Source organism: Drosophila innubila (assembly GCF_004354385.1).
Source record: "Drosophila innubila isolate TH190305 chromosome 2R unlocalized genomic scaffold, UK_Dinn_1.0 1_C_2R, whole genome shotgun sequence".
NCBI lineage: Eukaryota > Metazoa > Arthropoda > Insecta > Diptera > Drosophilidae > Drosophila > Drosophila innubila.
In genome coordinates this window covers 4544051-4560573 of record NW_022995374.1, presented here as the reverse complement: position 1 = coordinate 4560573, position 16523 = coordinate 4544051, and the positions used below count along the sequence as shown (strand labels likewise).

At 36.5% G+C, this 16523-nt stretch overlaps 1 protein-coding gene across 1 annotated transcript; it reads left to right on the top strand.

The window, feature by feature from the left end:
• The first annotated feature begins 30 nt into the window (after nt 1–30).
• Nucleotides 31–16465, top strand: LOC117784611 (putative sodium-coupled neutral amino acid transporter 11). Its single transcript, XM_034622400.1, has 10 exons — nt 31–87; nt 4754–4813; nt 9720–10052; nt 12353–12467; nt 12561–12813; nt 14314–14384; nt 14552–14713; nt 14781–14893; nt 15134–15325; nt 15868–16465. The coding sequence occupies exons 1-10, from the start codon at nt 31–33 to the stop codon at nt 16108–16110; spliced, it is 1599 nt and encodes a 532-aa protein (XP_034478291.1). The 3' UTR covers nt 16111–16465.
• Nucleotides 16466–16523: the final 58 nt, after the last annotated feature.

Genomic DNA, 16523 nt, shown 5'->3' with positions numbered 1-16523 from the left:
CTAGCAAAAGACGAAAATAAAGCCAGCAAAATGAACGACAGTCGACGCAACACGGCAACGGAATTCAGTTACATACTGCAACGACAGGTGAGTGTGGTGCTGAGCATATTCTAGAGGTACAACCACTTTTCCACCCACCCAACTACTCACAACTAATTGCATGCATTTTGGGGCTGTTCTTTTTGGCTCTTTATTAGGTTTAGCTTGTCCGGGCAGCCCTTGCCATTGTTTCACTTTAATTGCACAGCATTTGCGCTTATTAACTTGCCACAACAGGTAGAGCAACTAATTGCAACCACAGCACAAAGCAACTACCCCTCCCGCCTGCCAACCGCTCTGCCAAGTACATAATTTCTGTTCGACAAGAATTATGTCTTTGTTAAGTCGACTCGAAAATCAAATTCAATTCATACACACAAATTCACTCGCTGTTTCCTTCCCCCTCTCCCCAATCTTCATTGATTGGCCTTTTCTCTTCGTTGCACATGGCGTATACTTAACGAACTTTGCTGCACCGAATTAATTGGTTTTTATCAATATTACTCTTTCAAAATGACTTTATTTTTTAAATCAATTTCCGTGCATGATAAACAAAATATGCTGAAATTTGCATCATTTTCACAATTTCTCTTCATTTATCACGTTTTCTATAAACTTATTTATCTTCATGTCAATATTTTATATGTGAACAGCATGAAAATGCAATAAATAATAACGAAATGCAGTGTCCATCAATAAACTGTCTGATATGATGGCATTTTTCATTTGATCAGAGTTGTTGGCAGATTTTTCAGCACGTAATTCACGCAATTCACGTAGGTTTGAGTCCAAGTAAGATATTTAATTAATATTATTATTAGGTATTTTCAAATTTCATACTAAAATTCACTAGTTTTCCAGTCGTAATGGTTTCATTTTTAATTAATTATTATATTAATAAATTAAAAAGAAATCAGATAATTTTTTTTTGATATTTGTAAAATATTTATTGGCATTTATATTACATGTAGACATAAAGTTACAGTTTTCCAACAAAGAAATTTTAGCATTTAAAAAAAAATTGGTCGTTATTAATTTTAAATTAGCGTTCCGCTCTTAAAGACATTTGATAATAATTATTTATATATATATATATATATATATTATAGATACTTTCATTCATCGAATGCAATAGTATTTTAAAGGGTATTTAAGTGATTTGCATTTTGTGTAATCCTTTGTCATGTCGATGAGAACGCGTCACGCGGACATCTCAAAATTTGCATATGAATTGCTGTGAAAACCAATTCCGATGAAAGCCTTTCGGTTTATTCATATCATGTATATATGTATAAAATATGTGCATATATACATACATATGTGAATGCTTATAGGATATGCATAAATGTGCGACGGTGTGTGCAAAACCTATTGACGTGCTGATAATCCCTTGAGCTTGCTACGATAAATACGTAACTGAGCAAGAACTCGGGTTGAAGCTTGAACCAGGACAGCAGCAGGAAGAGCAAAAATAAGGGGTACAGGACGAACCTCGTTATGATTTTGGCTTTTGCGGTTAGCTGACAGAAATTCATTAGATTTTTGTGTTGCACATAAACTGGCAAATAAACAATCTGCCACGAAATTGGCTTGCGTGTGGACTCAATCGAGCAGACGGTTAAATCATGAATGAAATCAATTTGTTTCGTGCTCTAATGGCGATGACGGAGCAACACCAAATGCCAAATTACACACGCTTTGGGCATTAAGACAATGACACATTAGAGCCACAAAACAGATGCAACAACAAGCACATGGCTAATATGATTTTGATTGAGTGATAACTCAATAAACGTTGCCATAGTCTGTAGAATGTTGCCAAAGGTGGTAAATTAATAAATCACACTTCCACACACACACATTTGGAATTGTTGAGTTTCTTATGATTAATGATTGTTAGGTGTGTGTGTGTGTGTGTGGGCGTATTTGTTGTGCGGCTTCACAAAACTTGGAAAACATTTGCCACATGAATTTTGAGTAATTTATCGTTTGTACTGTGACCTTTGCCCGCTGCTAACAAATTTGTCTGCTCTAGTCCATCTGTCTGTCTGTCTGTCTGTGTGTCAGTGTATAAAAAGGACATTGCATTGCCAGCATATCCTGAAAATTTAATTAGACTTGGCAACATCTCTGAAACCCTTGGGACGCTTGGACGATAATAAAATCGATAAGTCGCGCATCTTAACCTTTAATTACACACAACAATTCTCAGCCACACACAGCAAAAAATGCTCTCACTCAGTGTGTTTCACATCCTCTCACGCACACACACATTTTCAGGATTTATGACGCCTGCTGAACATACTGATGAGTTTCGCAGCATTGTTATGATGACTATGCAGCAGCATGTGGCACGGTTGGCATTGCTGCCAGCTCCTTGCGTTCTGCTTAATCGCCGCTTAATATGCATGGCATGTGGCTTAGGGTGTGACCTTAAGACAGGCCTTGCGAGGCATCTTGCCGTCTCAGCCATTGTTCAGATATCAAATAAAAATGCAGTGCATTGTCGAACGGCACTTTCTTCCTCCACAAACCCCCTCGAGTCGCGATAACAGAAATCAATGTCGTCTGCGGCAAGTTGTGCAAAGTGCAACCTGCGGCAAGTCACAAATATTGACAAACCTGTTTCGCATACAATTTGTACTTGCAAATGGAGTGTAAAACGCGTCTATACTTAAAGCTTAAGTGCCTGTTATTAAGTATACGCAGTGCTGCACAACGTGTCGTATGCGCAATGCAATGGAAGCTATTAAAAAAAGTACGGGCTCTAAAAATGACCTAATTCAATTGCCAACAACCGTTTATAGAGTTGATGTCTCACGTAATTGTTTTGTAATCAAATCTAAGCTAGTAAACTATTTAAACAAATTGAAGGCCAATTGCGGCGCCGCTGACAACATAAACGTTCTTCTTCTACTTCTCTGTCTCGTCATCGTCAACGTCCTGTCACTGAAAGTGACTCAGGCGTATGTGTGTCAAGGGGCGTTGCAAGTTCTTCAGTAAGAGAACTTGAAATCATATTGTGAACGCACACAATGTTGAACCCAAGTTGAAGTTATGCAATAAGTGCATGACTGTTGCACACACATAGTAAATGCTTTACAAGAGATATACATACGACAAAAAAACATTTAATGTTTTCTATTAATGTTATCTATAATCCCACTTAATCGCAGCAAGATCGAAGAAGTAGAACGGCTGTAATAGCTAACCAAAGTTATTAATAATGAAGGCAATATAAGCACCCAAAAGTATGCAGTAGTTTTTATTAACTAGTAATTTCTCTATGTACTTTAGTATATATTGAAAAAAGTAACCGGGTATTCTAAGGTGGAGATTTCGACTATTGCTATTCGACTTGATATAATAATATATGCTTATGTTTTTAAATAAGTAAAAAAAACGCTTAATCAGATATCAAAGTAAAAAACAAATTTGTACGTAGAAGTTTTGCATTTTGAGAAATACATATAAATCAAAAATACGAGTAGAAAAATGCAAATATATATTTATATGGCGCGCTGAGTGCATTCAACAGCTGCTGTTCAAAAAATCTTGGCCATTATCTGAACGTATAAGCCATAAAAATCTGAAGCCGCACATAAAAAATAGCAGAGTGCCCCTGATAAGGTGTGCCAATTCCCTGCTTACTCACGCTCTTCTCTGGGGATGGGTTTGTTGCCTTAAATGGTTTCGATTTCACGTCCATGCCGATTTTATGCCTCTGTGATGGATTTAACGTGTGCGATTGTGTGTCTTCTGGCAAAACAATAAAAACAAACGCGCTTTGGGGCAACAACGCTGCCCCTGTCTGCCTGTCTGTCTGTCTGTCTGTCTGTCTGTCTGTCTGTCTGTTCCGCCATTTTCTGCTCTGGGCTGTGTGGTATTTGTGTATATCTCGGTAACTGACGGCGACGCGAAACAATAACAACAGCCCGAATCCAAACAGAGTGGGGAATACGAGAATAGTGGCAGTAAGTCCATTGGGCTGAGTCTTGTTTTTACATAAAAATAAGTAAGAGTTTGAGGTTAGACAAAGATAGGCCAATGAATTGCTCTATAAATGGAAGTGTTTATACCATGGTTGCACACCTAAAATAGTGTTAAAAAGGTAAACTACACTCAATATTAGTTTTTAAACTCGAATAGCATTGTTTTAAACTGAATGTGAAATATTCTATAAATTGTTTATAAAAATATAGAGCAGGCATCCTATTTTTAAACACTTATTTTTTTTTAATCAAAATAAGAATAAGATCGAAGTTCTAATTAAATAAAATTTCTGCTAATATATTTAACCCCTTGACACTTTTAAAAAGTCATTTGAAATTGACGCTATTCTACTGAAATTCCCTATTTGCGCCTTTATAAGTCCAGGGTATGCAAAAAACACGTGTTCAATGTGTACTTATGTATATACGTATTTGGCATGCGAAATAAATTGGTTTCTGTTTTTTCAGCTTGTGTTTTTTGCTTTTGTTGGTTTTGCTTTGGTTTCCATCTGTGGCTGTTACTTGGAATGCAATGCAATTTTTATAGAGCACGTTATTTTATAACCCTGCACATAAATCGAGAGATAGTCGACGGACGAAAGATCAATTAGATTGCACTCGATAAAGAAACCAATTAAATATAGCTAACAATTTGATTGGGGTTCTCCCTCCCACTTTTCGATTTTAATTTCATAATTTCAATAAACGATGCTGCGACTCAGGGAAGTGATGTGTCTGCTGCTGAGGCTTATGCATTCAACGACTTCAACAATTTAATGAAGGTAACAGTATGTTTGACCCACATTTTGGCAAAAGAGTGTTTTGCTCCATCAACATGCAAATCAACATGTCCGCATTCGCATATTCACGTATTCACATTCACATTCATTAAATTCCAAGTGCTGCTATAACAGTCACACACACATACACATGCACACACAGAGACAGACATTATTCGCATATGGAAAAATGGGAAGAGTTTGAAAAACTTCTGACATTGGCCGCAACCTTCTCAGTCCTGTGGGTAAATTGCTTTTGGGTTTTGCCCAACATCAAAGAATTTTCTTATTTCGAAATATTTTCAGCTTGACGCCTTCTGGGCGCTGCTTTTCCTACATTTCTCTTATTTTTACTACCAAATTTCATTTTATCTGACTAAAAGCAAATGAGTAATGGTGCAAAATTTACTTGCATCTGCTTCTTTTACTTCTTTAATATAAACAAATGGATCAAAAATGTTCAAATATAGCATGGACCAGCAGTTAGTTCTTGTTCTCAGCTTGATTAAAGTAAAATACACTTTTTGGAAGCAAAATAAAGAAAAAATGATGTCTGAAAAATTAAATAAAATGAGAAACGGCTAAAAATTCAAATCTTTATCGAATTCCTTTAAAACAGTTGCAGACAGCTAAAATCAAATAAATTTCAACACCTCTTCTAATGAACATGTTCAATACAAAGAAATTGTTGATCTTAAAATAAAATTATATAGTTACTAAATTATTATTCAAGTCAGTTTGCAGCGACTTTAATTGAATTTAAAATGTTTTAAAATAATAATAGAAAAACTTGAGCATTAAGTGCACCATTTTCAAAAATTTATGAAAAGTTTGCAGCTTTTTCATTTCATGACAATGAGAAAAACTTGTGTAATTTGATATGTTGCTGCATGACCATGCATAGTAAGAATCGAGTGTGTGTGCAAGTGTGTGTGTGTGTGTGCCTGTGTAGGCAATGTTTTTATAGGCTAACACTGAAAGTGTTGGCATTGCCATTAGGGCCAACAAGGCTGTCCAAAATCCCGAACAAAACAAGGTCTATATTAAGGACAGTTAAAAAAGAAACAAGTCTCTACTGGTAAATAGTAAAGACTGCCAGACTAGCAGATACCCTGTGCGCATGACACAAGTAGTCCTTACAATTGAAATTATGAGGCTTAGCGTTGTTTCCTTTATTCAGACATGTTGCAAATATTTTGAGTATAGCATAGGGTATAAAAAAGTGTATCATTCATTGCCAAGACTGAGCCTGAGCCCATGTAGCTGATTGTTTGCTCAGCTAATGGCAAGTTGGGCAAAGAAAATGAGAAAAGCGTGAACGCAAATTGCCAATGCTCCAAATGCTAAGAATAAATGTTAAGAATTCGAAATACATGTGCTAAAAGGCAACAGAACTTTCAACTGGTCTTTGTAGTTTGCTTTAGTAATTTATGCACTTTATGTGTAAACTAAAAAAGAACTTTTCGATAAAAGCCAAAATATAACTTATTAATTGCAAAAGCAGAAGCCAAAATCTAATTATATTCTACAATTTCGACAGCAAGAGAAACGAGGAAGCGAAACGAAGAGGGTTCGAAAAAGTTTCACTTTTACTTTACGCTCTCTTCTTTTTTTTTTTTTTTTGGCCATGTTGATGTTTGTGTTGGTGTTGGCCTTTGTGGTTGACTGAGGGTTGGCTTTATTTGTTTGTTTATCTGCATGTGCAACAACAAGAAAAAAGAAACAGAAAGACAACAACAAATAGAATAATAGGTCGACACGCTTGTGTCAATAACGCTGACAAAAGCGCAGTTTCTGCGGTTGACATTTGCCATGCGCATAATTACGGTCTGACATTTTGGTCACCTGTCTCTGTCCACAACTCCCCGCCCTTGCCACCACGCCCTTTGACCCAACGCCCAACACTGTGTTGACATTTTGCGCCTAAACGTTTTTCAACAAATTAAAATGTTCAGTTGTTTCAATTTTTTTTTTATTTTTAGCCTAATTTCATTAGACAAACAAAAAGTTTTTATGGGCGTTGCTCTAGGGAAATGTTTACTGTACATGTGAGTGTGTGTGAGAGTGTTTACAGTACTGTATGCTTCACTGAACAATGTACAAGATGGTTCTCTCTGTCGGAATGTGAACATGAATATTATTAATTAAAATCGTGCAATGCATGAAAAGGTTTGTTTGCTTCCTATCTGAGCATTGGATTGCCTCAGATTGCCATATCCTACCTGTTTGTGTGTGTATTTGTATTTGTGTTTGCCTTGGACAATGTTTGTCTTTTATTAGAAACGTGTACCTATTCAACAGACGAGTTACGAGTCGATTCGCCAGCCAAAGCTCCAGCCATTTTTTCTTGCATTTTAATATCCTACAATTGTGCGACTATATGTGTGTGTGTGTATGTGTGTGGGTGGCCTTAGGAGGAGTGGCAAGCACACAAAGTGAAGCACAAAAATCAGTGCTGTTTACTTGGCAAAATGTTGACCTAGCATTGCGGAAGTTAATTAAATAATGAATAAATAAATACCCACTGCACAGTCCAAAACCATAAGAACTAGAAGGCTGAAATTTTCACACAACATAGCTAAAACAATTTTATCGTGGCATAATAAATTTATAAAATTCTAGTTTATCTTTAATGTGTACAGTTTATTTTATTCATTTTTAATGTAGATTATATTTATTTTCACACTCGCATCATTTACTCTTTCTTCGTTTTTGCAGGACATCTGGCAGTCGATCACACTTGCGACACGTCAGCATGACTCTAATTTGTTGCTTTTCCTTTTTGCGCCTCACACACTTTGGCTCAATTGAGTTTCAACCTGTACCGACTGCTGTCTTTTTCTTTTTTCTTTTTTTTCACCTTTTCCTCCTGTTTTGCCTTTAATTTTGCATGCTTCCTTTTTCTCTCTTTCTCTCTTTTGGCAAATTAATTGGATTGCGCGCTTTAATTGCCTGGCAGGGAATTTGACTGCCAAATTATTTATGGCATTTTCCATGACATTATTTATGGGCTTTAAGCTTTAACTTATTTTTACTGAATCCACTCGATAATAAATGTCCACAGTTCTATCTGTGAATTTTGGGATTTGAGTCTGGGGAGTTTATGTTAAATATGAATAGGCATTCAAGCAGTCATAATAATTATGTGAAATTTATTGTTGCCGTTGTCATCGCCTTGTTGCAAGACCTTTTTGTCCCTTTTTATGCCTGACATAACTTAAGGCTGCCTGGGACCACTTACAAAAATATTATGCTGAATAAATATTATTTGCGAAAAGTATGCCACATGGGGAAAGCAAGGTTTACCTGATACAACTGAAACGATAAGTGAAAACGCTTTAAAACTGTCGTTTAATGGTTAAGTTAAATGTGTCGTTGGTTTAAGTCAAAGCTAATTGCATGGCCCAAAAGAGACAACACCATGCCACTTGTACTTATAAATTAGGCAGTTAAATGTGGCATTCAGGCTGAATTTGTGTATATGTGGCACGTAGCTGAAAAAAAAGGTACAAGGCTGCCATTTAGATTTAACAGACAGCGGATACGAGACCTACAGCCTTCGAATCTTGTTGTGACAGATTAACGACCAACCACTTGCTGTCCCTTTCATCCTATCGCACTCTCTGTTTCTCTCGCTTGTCGCTCATCTGATGCCGCAATTTGTTTTGCTGCTCAGCTGGCAGGAAGGAAGGACATTTTGTAATTTCATTTGGCTGTGTGCTGTGTAACCTTGATGGTCGTCGCATCCTTGGCATTGGCGAGATACTTGATGCTGCCTTTGTTTCATTATTGAGACACAGCGACTGGGCAAACACACACCTAATAGTTTCGTGGGTGTCAACTCACACTCAATTGCCCATAATTAGGCGTTTGCTTTGATACTGAATGGCATTTTTAATGGCACTTTGCCACGTGCCGCCTGAAAGTATGCTACGAACTTTGCCAGCTGTCGACAGGACGCCACTTAATTGAATTGTAAAACTCACAACTCGCACGTAATTTGCTTTTGGAAATTTTCATTACTTAACGCCAGGTGCGAACACCTTTCCCAACACCAGCAAAGGCTTTTAAGCCATCTCGTTCAGCAAATATTTGCTTTTCGCTTTTTGCTCGGCAACTTGAGAGTTGAAACAGTCAACTAACAACTACCAATTGTACGCAGAACTTTTGTAGCTGCTTTATCCTGTTAGCTGTTCACTGTTTGCTCTTTGCTGTTACTCGTTTTCTCTATTTTGCCGTCGCCAAGTTACCTCAAAAGGGGCAAAAAAAACTTGTTTAATTGCAAACAGCTGCTAAAAAGTTTTTGCTCGCAATGCAGTAAATGCTCCAACAGCTAACAGCTAACAGCAACTCCTGCTAACTTGGCACACACAACCCGAAATTCTGTTTTCGCGTCTGTCACAACATTGGCCTTGTGCCGTGATGTAGCATTTTATTTGTGGTTTTATGTGAAAGCCCTTCATATAAACTTGTCTTTTATAGCCACGTTTCGTGGATGAAGGGATGAAGGGGTATACCCCTTCTGTCATAAAAATGACAAAAAGAACGCAGACAAACAGTTGCCAGTTGATGTAACTGGCGCTGGCAGCCACAATTTACGATAAGGTTGCGTATACGTAACATCTACCTGCACATTGCGTATACGCAACGTGCTCTAGCTATCTAGATATATGTATGTCAGTCTGTGTGTGTGTGGATGTGTGTGTGTGTGTCAGGAGGACAGTTTGCTTTTGATGTAAAGAGGCACTCGAGGCAATTTTGCGCTCTTATCCCAATCAACGTGCAATAATAGACTTAACCAAACCGGACGGACACACACACTCACACACACGCATACAGGCACACATGCCAACTCTCATGCACACAGTATTTACTCTAGTCTTTTGTTTTTGCTTAACGCTGCCTTTAGAACGACCATCAGACACATCAGCAACAGGGCCAACAGCAACAGCAACAGCAACAGCAGCAGCAACAACAACGCCCACAGCAATCATCGCAGCAGCAACAGCGGCAACAACAACAACAACGAGGAGGAGGAGGAGGAGCAGGTGGGGGTGGAGGAGATGTCATGTCCGGCGACACGTTGTCCTCATTACCGCAAGCATCGTTCAACTATATCAACTCCATCGTTGGCAGCGGCGTTATTGGCATACCCTACGCTCTGCACCGCGCCGGCTTCGGTCTCGGCTTGGCTCTGCTCATCCTGGTCGCCTACATCACCGACTACTCGCTCATCCTGATGGTGAGTAAACGCATGTGTGTAACATTGGGTCGGGGCTCATATCAAAGGTCGCTTGTCTGGTCACTTGGTCGTCAGTTAAAGCTGGCGACAAATTGAAAATCTAGCGGAAATTGAAAGCGTGTCAGGGAAAACTTTAATGCAGGAAATTAAGTCGAAACAAATATTGGTTTCGGTTCCGGTACGTCTCGAAGCAACTATTATTAACAGGTAGATATTGGTATAGACAGATATAGTAGATATAGTAAATCATTTTTAAAAAATTTTAAAATGATAAAGTGCTGCTTTATACTAATTATGACATAAGAAGTAAATTAAGAAATCCAAGATTTAGAAAACAATAATTTTTTTTAACGAAATTAAAAAAAAATTTAATTCAGAATGAATAAAATCTTAATGAAAATCACATTTCGCTTAAAAATCGTCTAATTTTTGATGAAGTTATGAAAGATCAAAGTTTTTGAAAAAATGTCAAGGGGTAGGTATGAAAAATTGGATGATATATGACTTAGAATCGAAAAAATATCAAATTTTCTAGATGATACAAATTTAAATGCAGAATCAATTTAAAGACCAAATCATGAACAAAATGACATTCCGCTTGAAAATCGGTTAATTTTTAATGAAGTTATGAGAGATCAAAGATTTTGAAAAAATGTCAAGGGGTAGGTATGGAAAATTGGATGATAGACGGCTTAGAATCGAAAAAATATCAAATTTTCTAGATGATATAAATTTAAATGCAGAATCAATTTAGAGACCAAATCATGAACAAAATGACATTTCGCTTGAAAATCGGATCAGTTTTGATGAAGTTATGAGAGAACAAAGATTTTAAAAAAATGTCAAGGGGTAGGTATGGAAAATTGGATGTTATATGGCTTAGAATCGAAAAAATATCAAATTTACTAGATGATAAATTTTTAAATGCAGAATAAATTAAGAGGCCAAATCATGAATAAAATGACATTCCGCTTGAAAATCGGACGAGTTTTGATGAAGTTATGAGAGATCAAAGTTTTTGAAAAAATGTCAATGGGTAAATATGGAAAATTTGATGTTATATGGCTTAGAATCGAAAAAATATCAAATTTTCTAGATGATAAATTTTTAAATGCAGAATCAATTTAGAGACCAAATCATGAACAAAATGACATTCCGCTTGAAAATCGGATGAGTTTTGATGAAGTTATGAGAGATCAAAGTTTTTGAAAAAATGTCAAGGGGTAGGAAAATTGGATGTTATATGGTTTAGAATCGAAAAAATATCAAATTTTCTAGATGATAAATTTTTAAATGCAGAATTAATTAAGAGGCCAAATCATGAATAAAATGACATTCCGCTTGAAAATCGGATGAGTTTTAATGAAGTTATGAGAGATCAAAGTTTTTGAAAAAATGTCAAGGGGTAGGTATGGAAAATTGGATGATATATGGCTTACAATCGAAAAAATATCAAATTTTCTAGATGATAAAAATGTAAATGCAGAATCAATTTAGAGACCAAATCATGAACAAAATGGCATTCCGCTTGAAAATCGGATCAGTTTTGATGAAGTTATGAGAGATCAAAGGTTTTGAAAAAATGTCAAGGGGTAGGTATGGAAAATTGGATGATAGATGGCTTAGAATCGAAAAAAAATCAAATTTTCTAGATGATATAAATTTAAATGCAGAATCAATTTAGAAACCAAATCATGAACAAAATGACATTCCGCTTGAAAATCGGATGAGTTTTGATGAAGTTATGAGAGATCAAAGTTTTTGAAAAAATGTGAAGGGGTAGGTATGGAAAATTGGATGATATATGGCTTAGAATCGAAAAATATCAAATTTTTTAGATGATAAAAACTTAAATGCAGAATCAATTTAGAGACCAAATCATGAACAAAATGACATTCCGCTTGAAAATCGGTCTAGTTTTGACAAAGCTATGAAAGCTTAAAGTTGGTCCGACTTTTGACTTAGCAACTTTACAAGTCAACATTTTTGTTCAGTTTGAAATGATTTTTTTACAAGAAAACAAAAAAATAGTAAGTTTGAATTGTTTTACAAAGAACATACGAATTTGCTATGTAAAACGATAACTTTAATTAAATCTGTAACTGTGAAGCCGTGAAGCTTTCGCTCTTAGACTGTCAAAATATTTTGATTGATTGCGAGTTGCATTTCAGCAGCAGAAAAATTGTTGCATTAGCATAATTAATGTGCGGTTCACACAGAGAGAGAGAGAGAAAGAATGAGAGGGAGAAAGAGAGAGGGGAATGGGAAAACACAATCGATAATGCTGATTTCATTTGCAGGTCAGATGCGGTCACATCTGCGGCAGATTCAGTTATCCGGGCATCATGGAGGCTGCCTATGGCAAATACGGTTACTATTTGCTCTCGCTGCTGCAATTCATGTATCCTTTTCTGGGTAAGTGGAGACTTTCAACCGTGCTATCTTTACATGTTATCATCCCAGTCACAATGAAAAACTTGTTCCATCTTTTTACTTAACATTTTACAGCCATGATATCGTACAATGTTGTCGTGGGCGATACTCTATCAAAAGTTTTGGTACGCTTCTTTCCCTCTTGGGGCGATTCCATGGGCGCTGTTCGACTGGGCGTTGTCTTCTTTGTGACGGTGGGCGTGGTTGTGCCCCTATGCCTCTATAAGAACGTCTCCCGTTTGGCTCGCGCCAGTTTCGTTAGCCTGGCGTGTGTGGTCTTCATATTGTTTGCCGTCATTCTGAAGCTCATGTCGGGCGATTATAAAGTGTGAGTATCTCACGTATATACATAAGTTTTATCTTCAGCTTAAGTTTTACACTTTAGTTATAGCGCTACTTTTAACGGCTTTCCAAGTCAAAGCTCCTTTCTATAAAGTGCATAAAGTAAATGCCAAGTGATTTCGATTTGCGTCAGGTGCTAAAAAAATGAAAAAGTGTTGTCTTAAAGTTTACATTTAAATGCAAAAGCAACTAAGTTTTGACTTTTTGTTTGTTTAAAGATTGAGTTTAATTGAAGAATTTAAGTAGATAGCAGTAAATATAGAGACTTTGTCAACATCTCTTAAATAAATATTTATATATTGTATATTTGTATATAATTTATTTATTTGTTTATTAAGTCTCTTATTAAAATAAACATATTATTTAATGCGCTAGTCAATAAATATAGTATGCGAAACTGAATTTAAATTCATTTTAAGTTGAATTAAATTTTCATATGCTTAGCTATAATTTTGAATATTATTAAGAAATATATTTAAGTGTATCAACTGAAAAATCAATTACAAATACTGCATTTAAATTGTTTTAGCTTAATCAAAGCAGAGTAGCAGCTTATAAACACTTTATACACACCAAATTTAAAAAATTACGTATACGCAAGTCTGCTTTTGCCACAGAGTATGCAATAGAAAATGAATTAAATTAAGGTGAATGATTTATGAAGTGGAGCTCGCGTTCTTCTTGCCTGTCGCATGCAACAGCTTTGGCTAATTTATAAAAAATTACCAAAAATAAAATGAATTTCGCTTAAGTGTTGACGCGGTCTAATAAGGCGAGCAGATTTATTTGCATTTTAATTACAATTTGTGTGCGACGGGGCAGCAAATTTATGAGCAGCTCCGTGTTACACCCACACAAGCACACACAGGCACACACACCTACAGTTGGGTTTGTGTGTTGCAGTTGAGTTGGAGTCCAGGTCGCTTTAGTGCTAAGTGGCGCTTTAGTGCCTTAAAATCTGTGTGGCATTGAACAGAGCGTAACTCATAAAATGTGCTAGTGCGCCACTTGTTTGGCTTTTCATCAGTTTTTTTTTTTTTTGCAAGAGACTTGCAACTTTTGAATATGCCACAAGCGAGGGTGAATCGTTGGCCACTGTTGCCTGGCGACGACAACTCAAATGCTGGCCAGCTGCAGTTGCCACTTGCCACTTGCCACTTGACTGGGAAACAGACTCGCGCTCTTCATTCTCATTCTCGCAACCATTGCGTATTTCATGGTCAAAGGGTGCTCGAGCTTAAGCTGTGAGCTCTACCCCCCATGTTGCTGGGCATAAAATTTAAATAAATTCCCAATTTACGTTGCTTGGGTCCGCTTTATCTGCGGCACATTATGCTGTTGTAAGCAGCAACACCTCAGCTTTGGTTTCTCTTTGTAAGCCAAGCTACATTTTTTAACATTTCTCAAGCCAACGAAATGTTAATTTGGTGTTAACTTTGTGTAATTTTTACTTTGCCTGTTGCTGCTATTTTTTTTTTTACTTTAGCACGGATACTGCCGACTCGTGGCGCTTTGCGAACTCGGATCTAATACCCGCCACAGGCATCATGGTGTTTGGTAAGTAGCTAAAAAAGCACAAGTTGATTTGCTTATACATATAACTAAAGGGATAAGCCATAACATGATTGAAGCTAAGCTCGGAATAAAGCCACAAGCTATAAAATTGCATTTGCCACTTTCAATCTCACGTTCTCTCACTCTATGTCGTCTCGAAATTCAAACAGCTTTCATGTGTCATCACAATACTTTTCTCGTTTATCAATCGATGCGCGAGGCGACCATGGAACGATGGGAGAAGGTCACCCACATCTCAATTGGATTTGCCTGGACTGTGGCGGCGTTATTTGGCATTGCGGGTTACTCAACATTTCGGGCTCTGTCTCAAGGTAATCAAATTGACAAGTTATAGCTGAAATAAAAATAATATCAAATTTGCATTTGCATTTATGTCAGGGGATTTATTGGAGAACTATTGCTGGGATGATGATTTGATGAACTTTTCGCGTGTGCTCTTCTCGATATCCATATTGCTGACCTTTCCCATTGAGTGCTTCGTTTCACGTGAGGTATTTATGCTGGTCATTTTACTATATATTGATACCCTAGAAAGTGTATACTCCTTTTTAAAACTCTCGTTTAAAATTCAGTAATTTTCTAGCTGCGCTTTACAAAGTATCTGCTAGTGCTTGCAACAATTGCATCCTTGAGATACTTTGCTGTAATGTGACCACTTTATTTTGTCAGTTTGTTTGAGCAACTTTGTGTGGCATGCCACAGCTTGAAATATTTTGTATTTTCTTTCACAGATTGTGCGCGCTTTGGTGCATCGATTTGTGCTGAAGGAACCCATCAGCGAGTTCACCCAGGACAAGGATCCCAGCTTGGAGAAGGGCGCCGAAATCGATGAGTATTCGAAAGCCATTACCTTGGCAATTGTGTTCAGCGCCTTCATTATATCGCCCATGACCGACTGCTTGGGCTCGGTATTGGAATTGAATGTGAGTCTAATTCGATACACTGAAAAAAAAGACTAACTTCTAAAATCAAGAACATTCATCTTAAATATTTGGTTCTTAAAATATGAACCTTTTAAGACCATATAACTAATACAAAGAATATAAATCTGTAAAATCAAAGCTCTTAATGCAAGAATAAAAATTGTTAGGAAAACATTTATAAAATTACAAAGACAAAATAAAATCTATAGTTTTTTATTATTATTTATTTTTTACTGTCAAACGATAAGTTCAATAATATATATAAATATATAAATCAATAATAAAAAAAAGATTTTAAATTTTTAAATCATTTTTTAATCTTTTTATTTTTTGATTTTTATTTTAAGAACATTTATTCTTAATGTTCTTAAAACCAAGATGTGTTTTCTAAATTTAAGAATTTTATATTCTTGTCGCATTTTTTAGACCAATGTTAATTTTAAAACCAAAATCATGATTTTAGAACATTTGTTTTTCAGTGTATGCATATTTATAAAAAGAACAACTTTTGTAATTTCATGCAAATTTCTAAACAACTTTAGGGTCTACTGGCAGCCATACCATTGGCATATATCCTGCCCGGCCTGGCCTATATACAAATGGAGCCACATGCGCTGTTCAGTCGGGAGAAGCTGCCCGCCTTGGGACTGGTTGTGTTTGGAGCAATAGTTACCATCCTGGGAGCTGCGGTGCTGCTACCTGGACTAATGGGAGACGATTGCCGTTCGGATATTGTGATGGGATATTGCAAGCAGGAGTCACAGAATGCCACCACGAGGAATTGAGCGAATTATGAACAGGAACAGTAATTGAAGCAGCAGTCGGGTCAAAAGTCATTAGTTTAGTTATAAGCATTGGCAAAACATTTGCATTAATGTAGCATTGTTTGTGGGAATCTTTATCTTTAAGTTTATTCTGTCTATGTTCCATAACAAAGTGTTAGAGTTTGGCAGAGAGGGCAACTTGAATACCTGTACCTGAGTCTCTTGATGTGCAATGTATCTGCTAGCTAGAAATGTATCTCAAACTGTGTAGTAGATAATGCAAGGCTAATTGAAACCTGAATCTCAGTACAAAGCGACAAGAAAGAAAGCAGCAACAAATTGTTATATCATATGTACTTATAAACACCACCAAAAAGCAAAAACATCAAATCTATTTCTATAAAATATTATTTAAAGCGAATTCCTCGAATGTG

Bases quoted from the DNA above. Each gene is read 5' to 3' on its own strand.
- LOC117784611 (XM_034622400.1), top strand. From the start codon at position 31: ATGAACGACAGTCGACGCAACACGGCAACGGAATTCAGTTACATACTG. The intron at 14,714-14,780 runs GTAATCAAATTG...CATTTATGTCAG, and splicing joins ATTTCGGGCTCTGTCTCAAG to GGGATTTATTGGAGAACTAT. The intron at 15,326-15,867 runs GTGAGTCTAATT...AAACAACTTTAG, and splicing joins GCTCGGTATTGGAATTGAAT to GGTCTACTGGCAGCCATACC.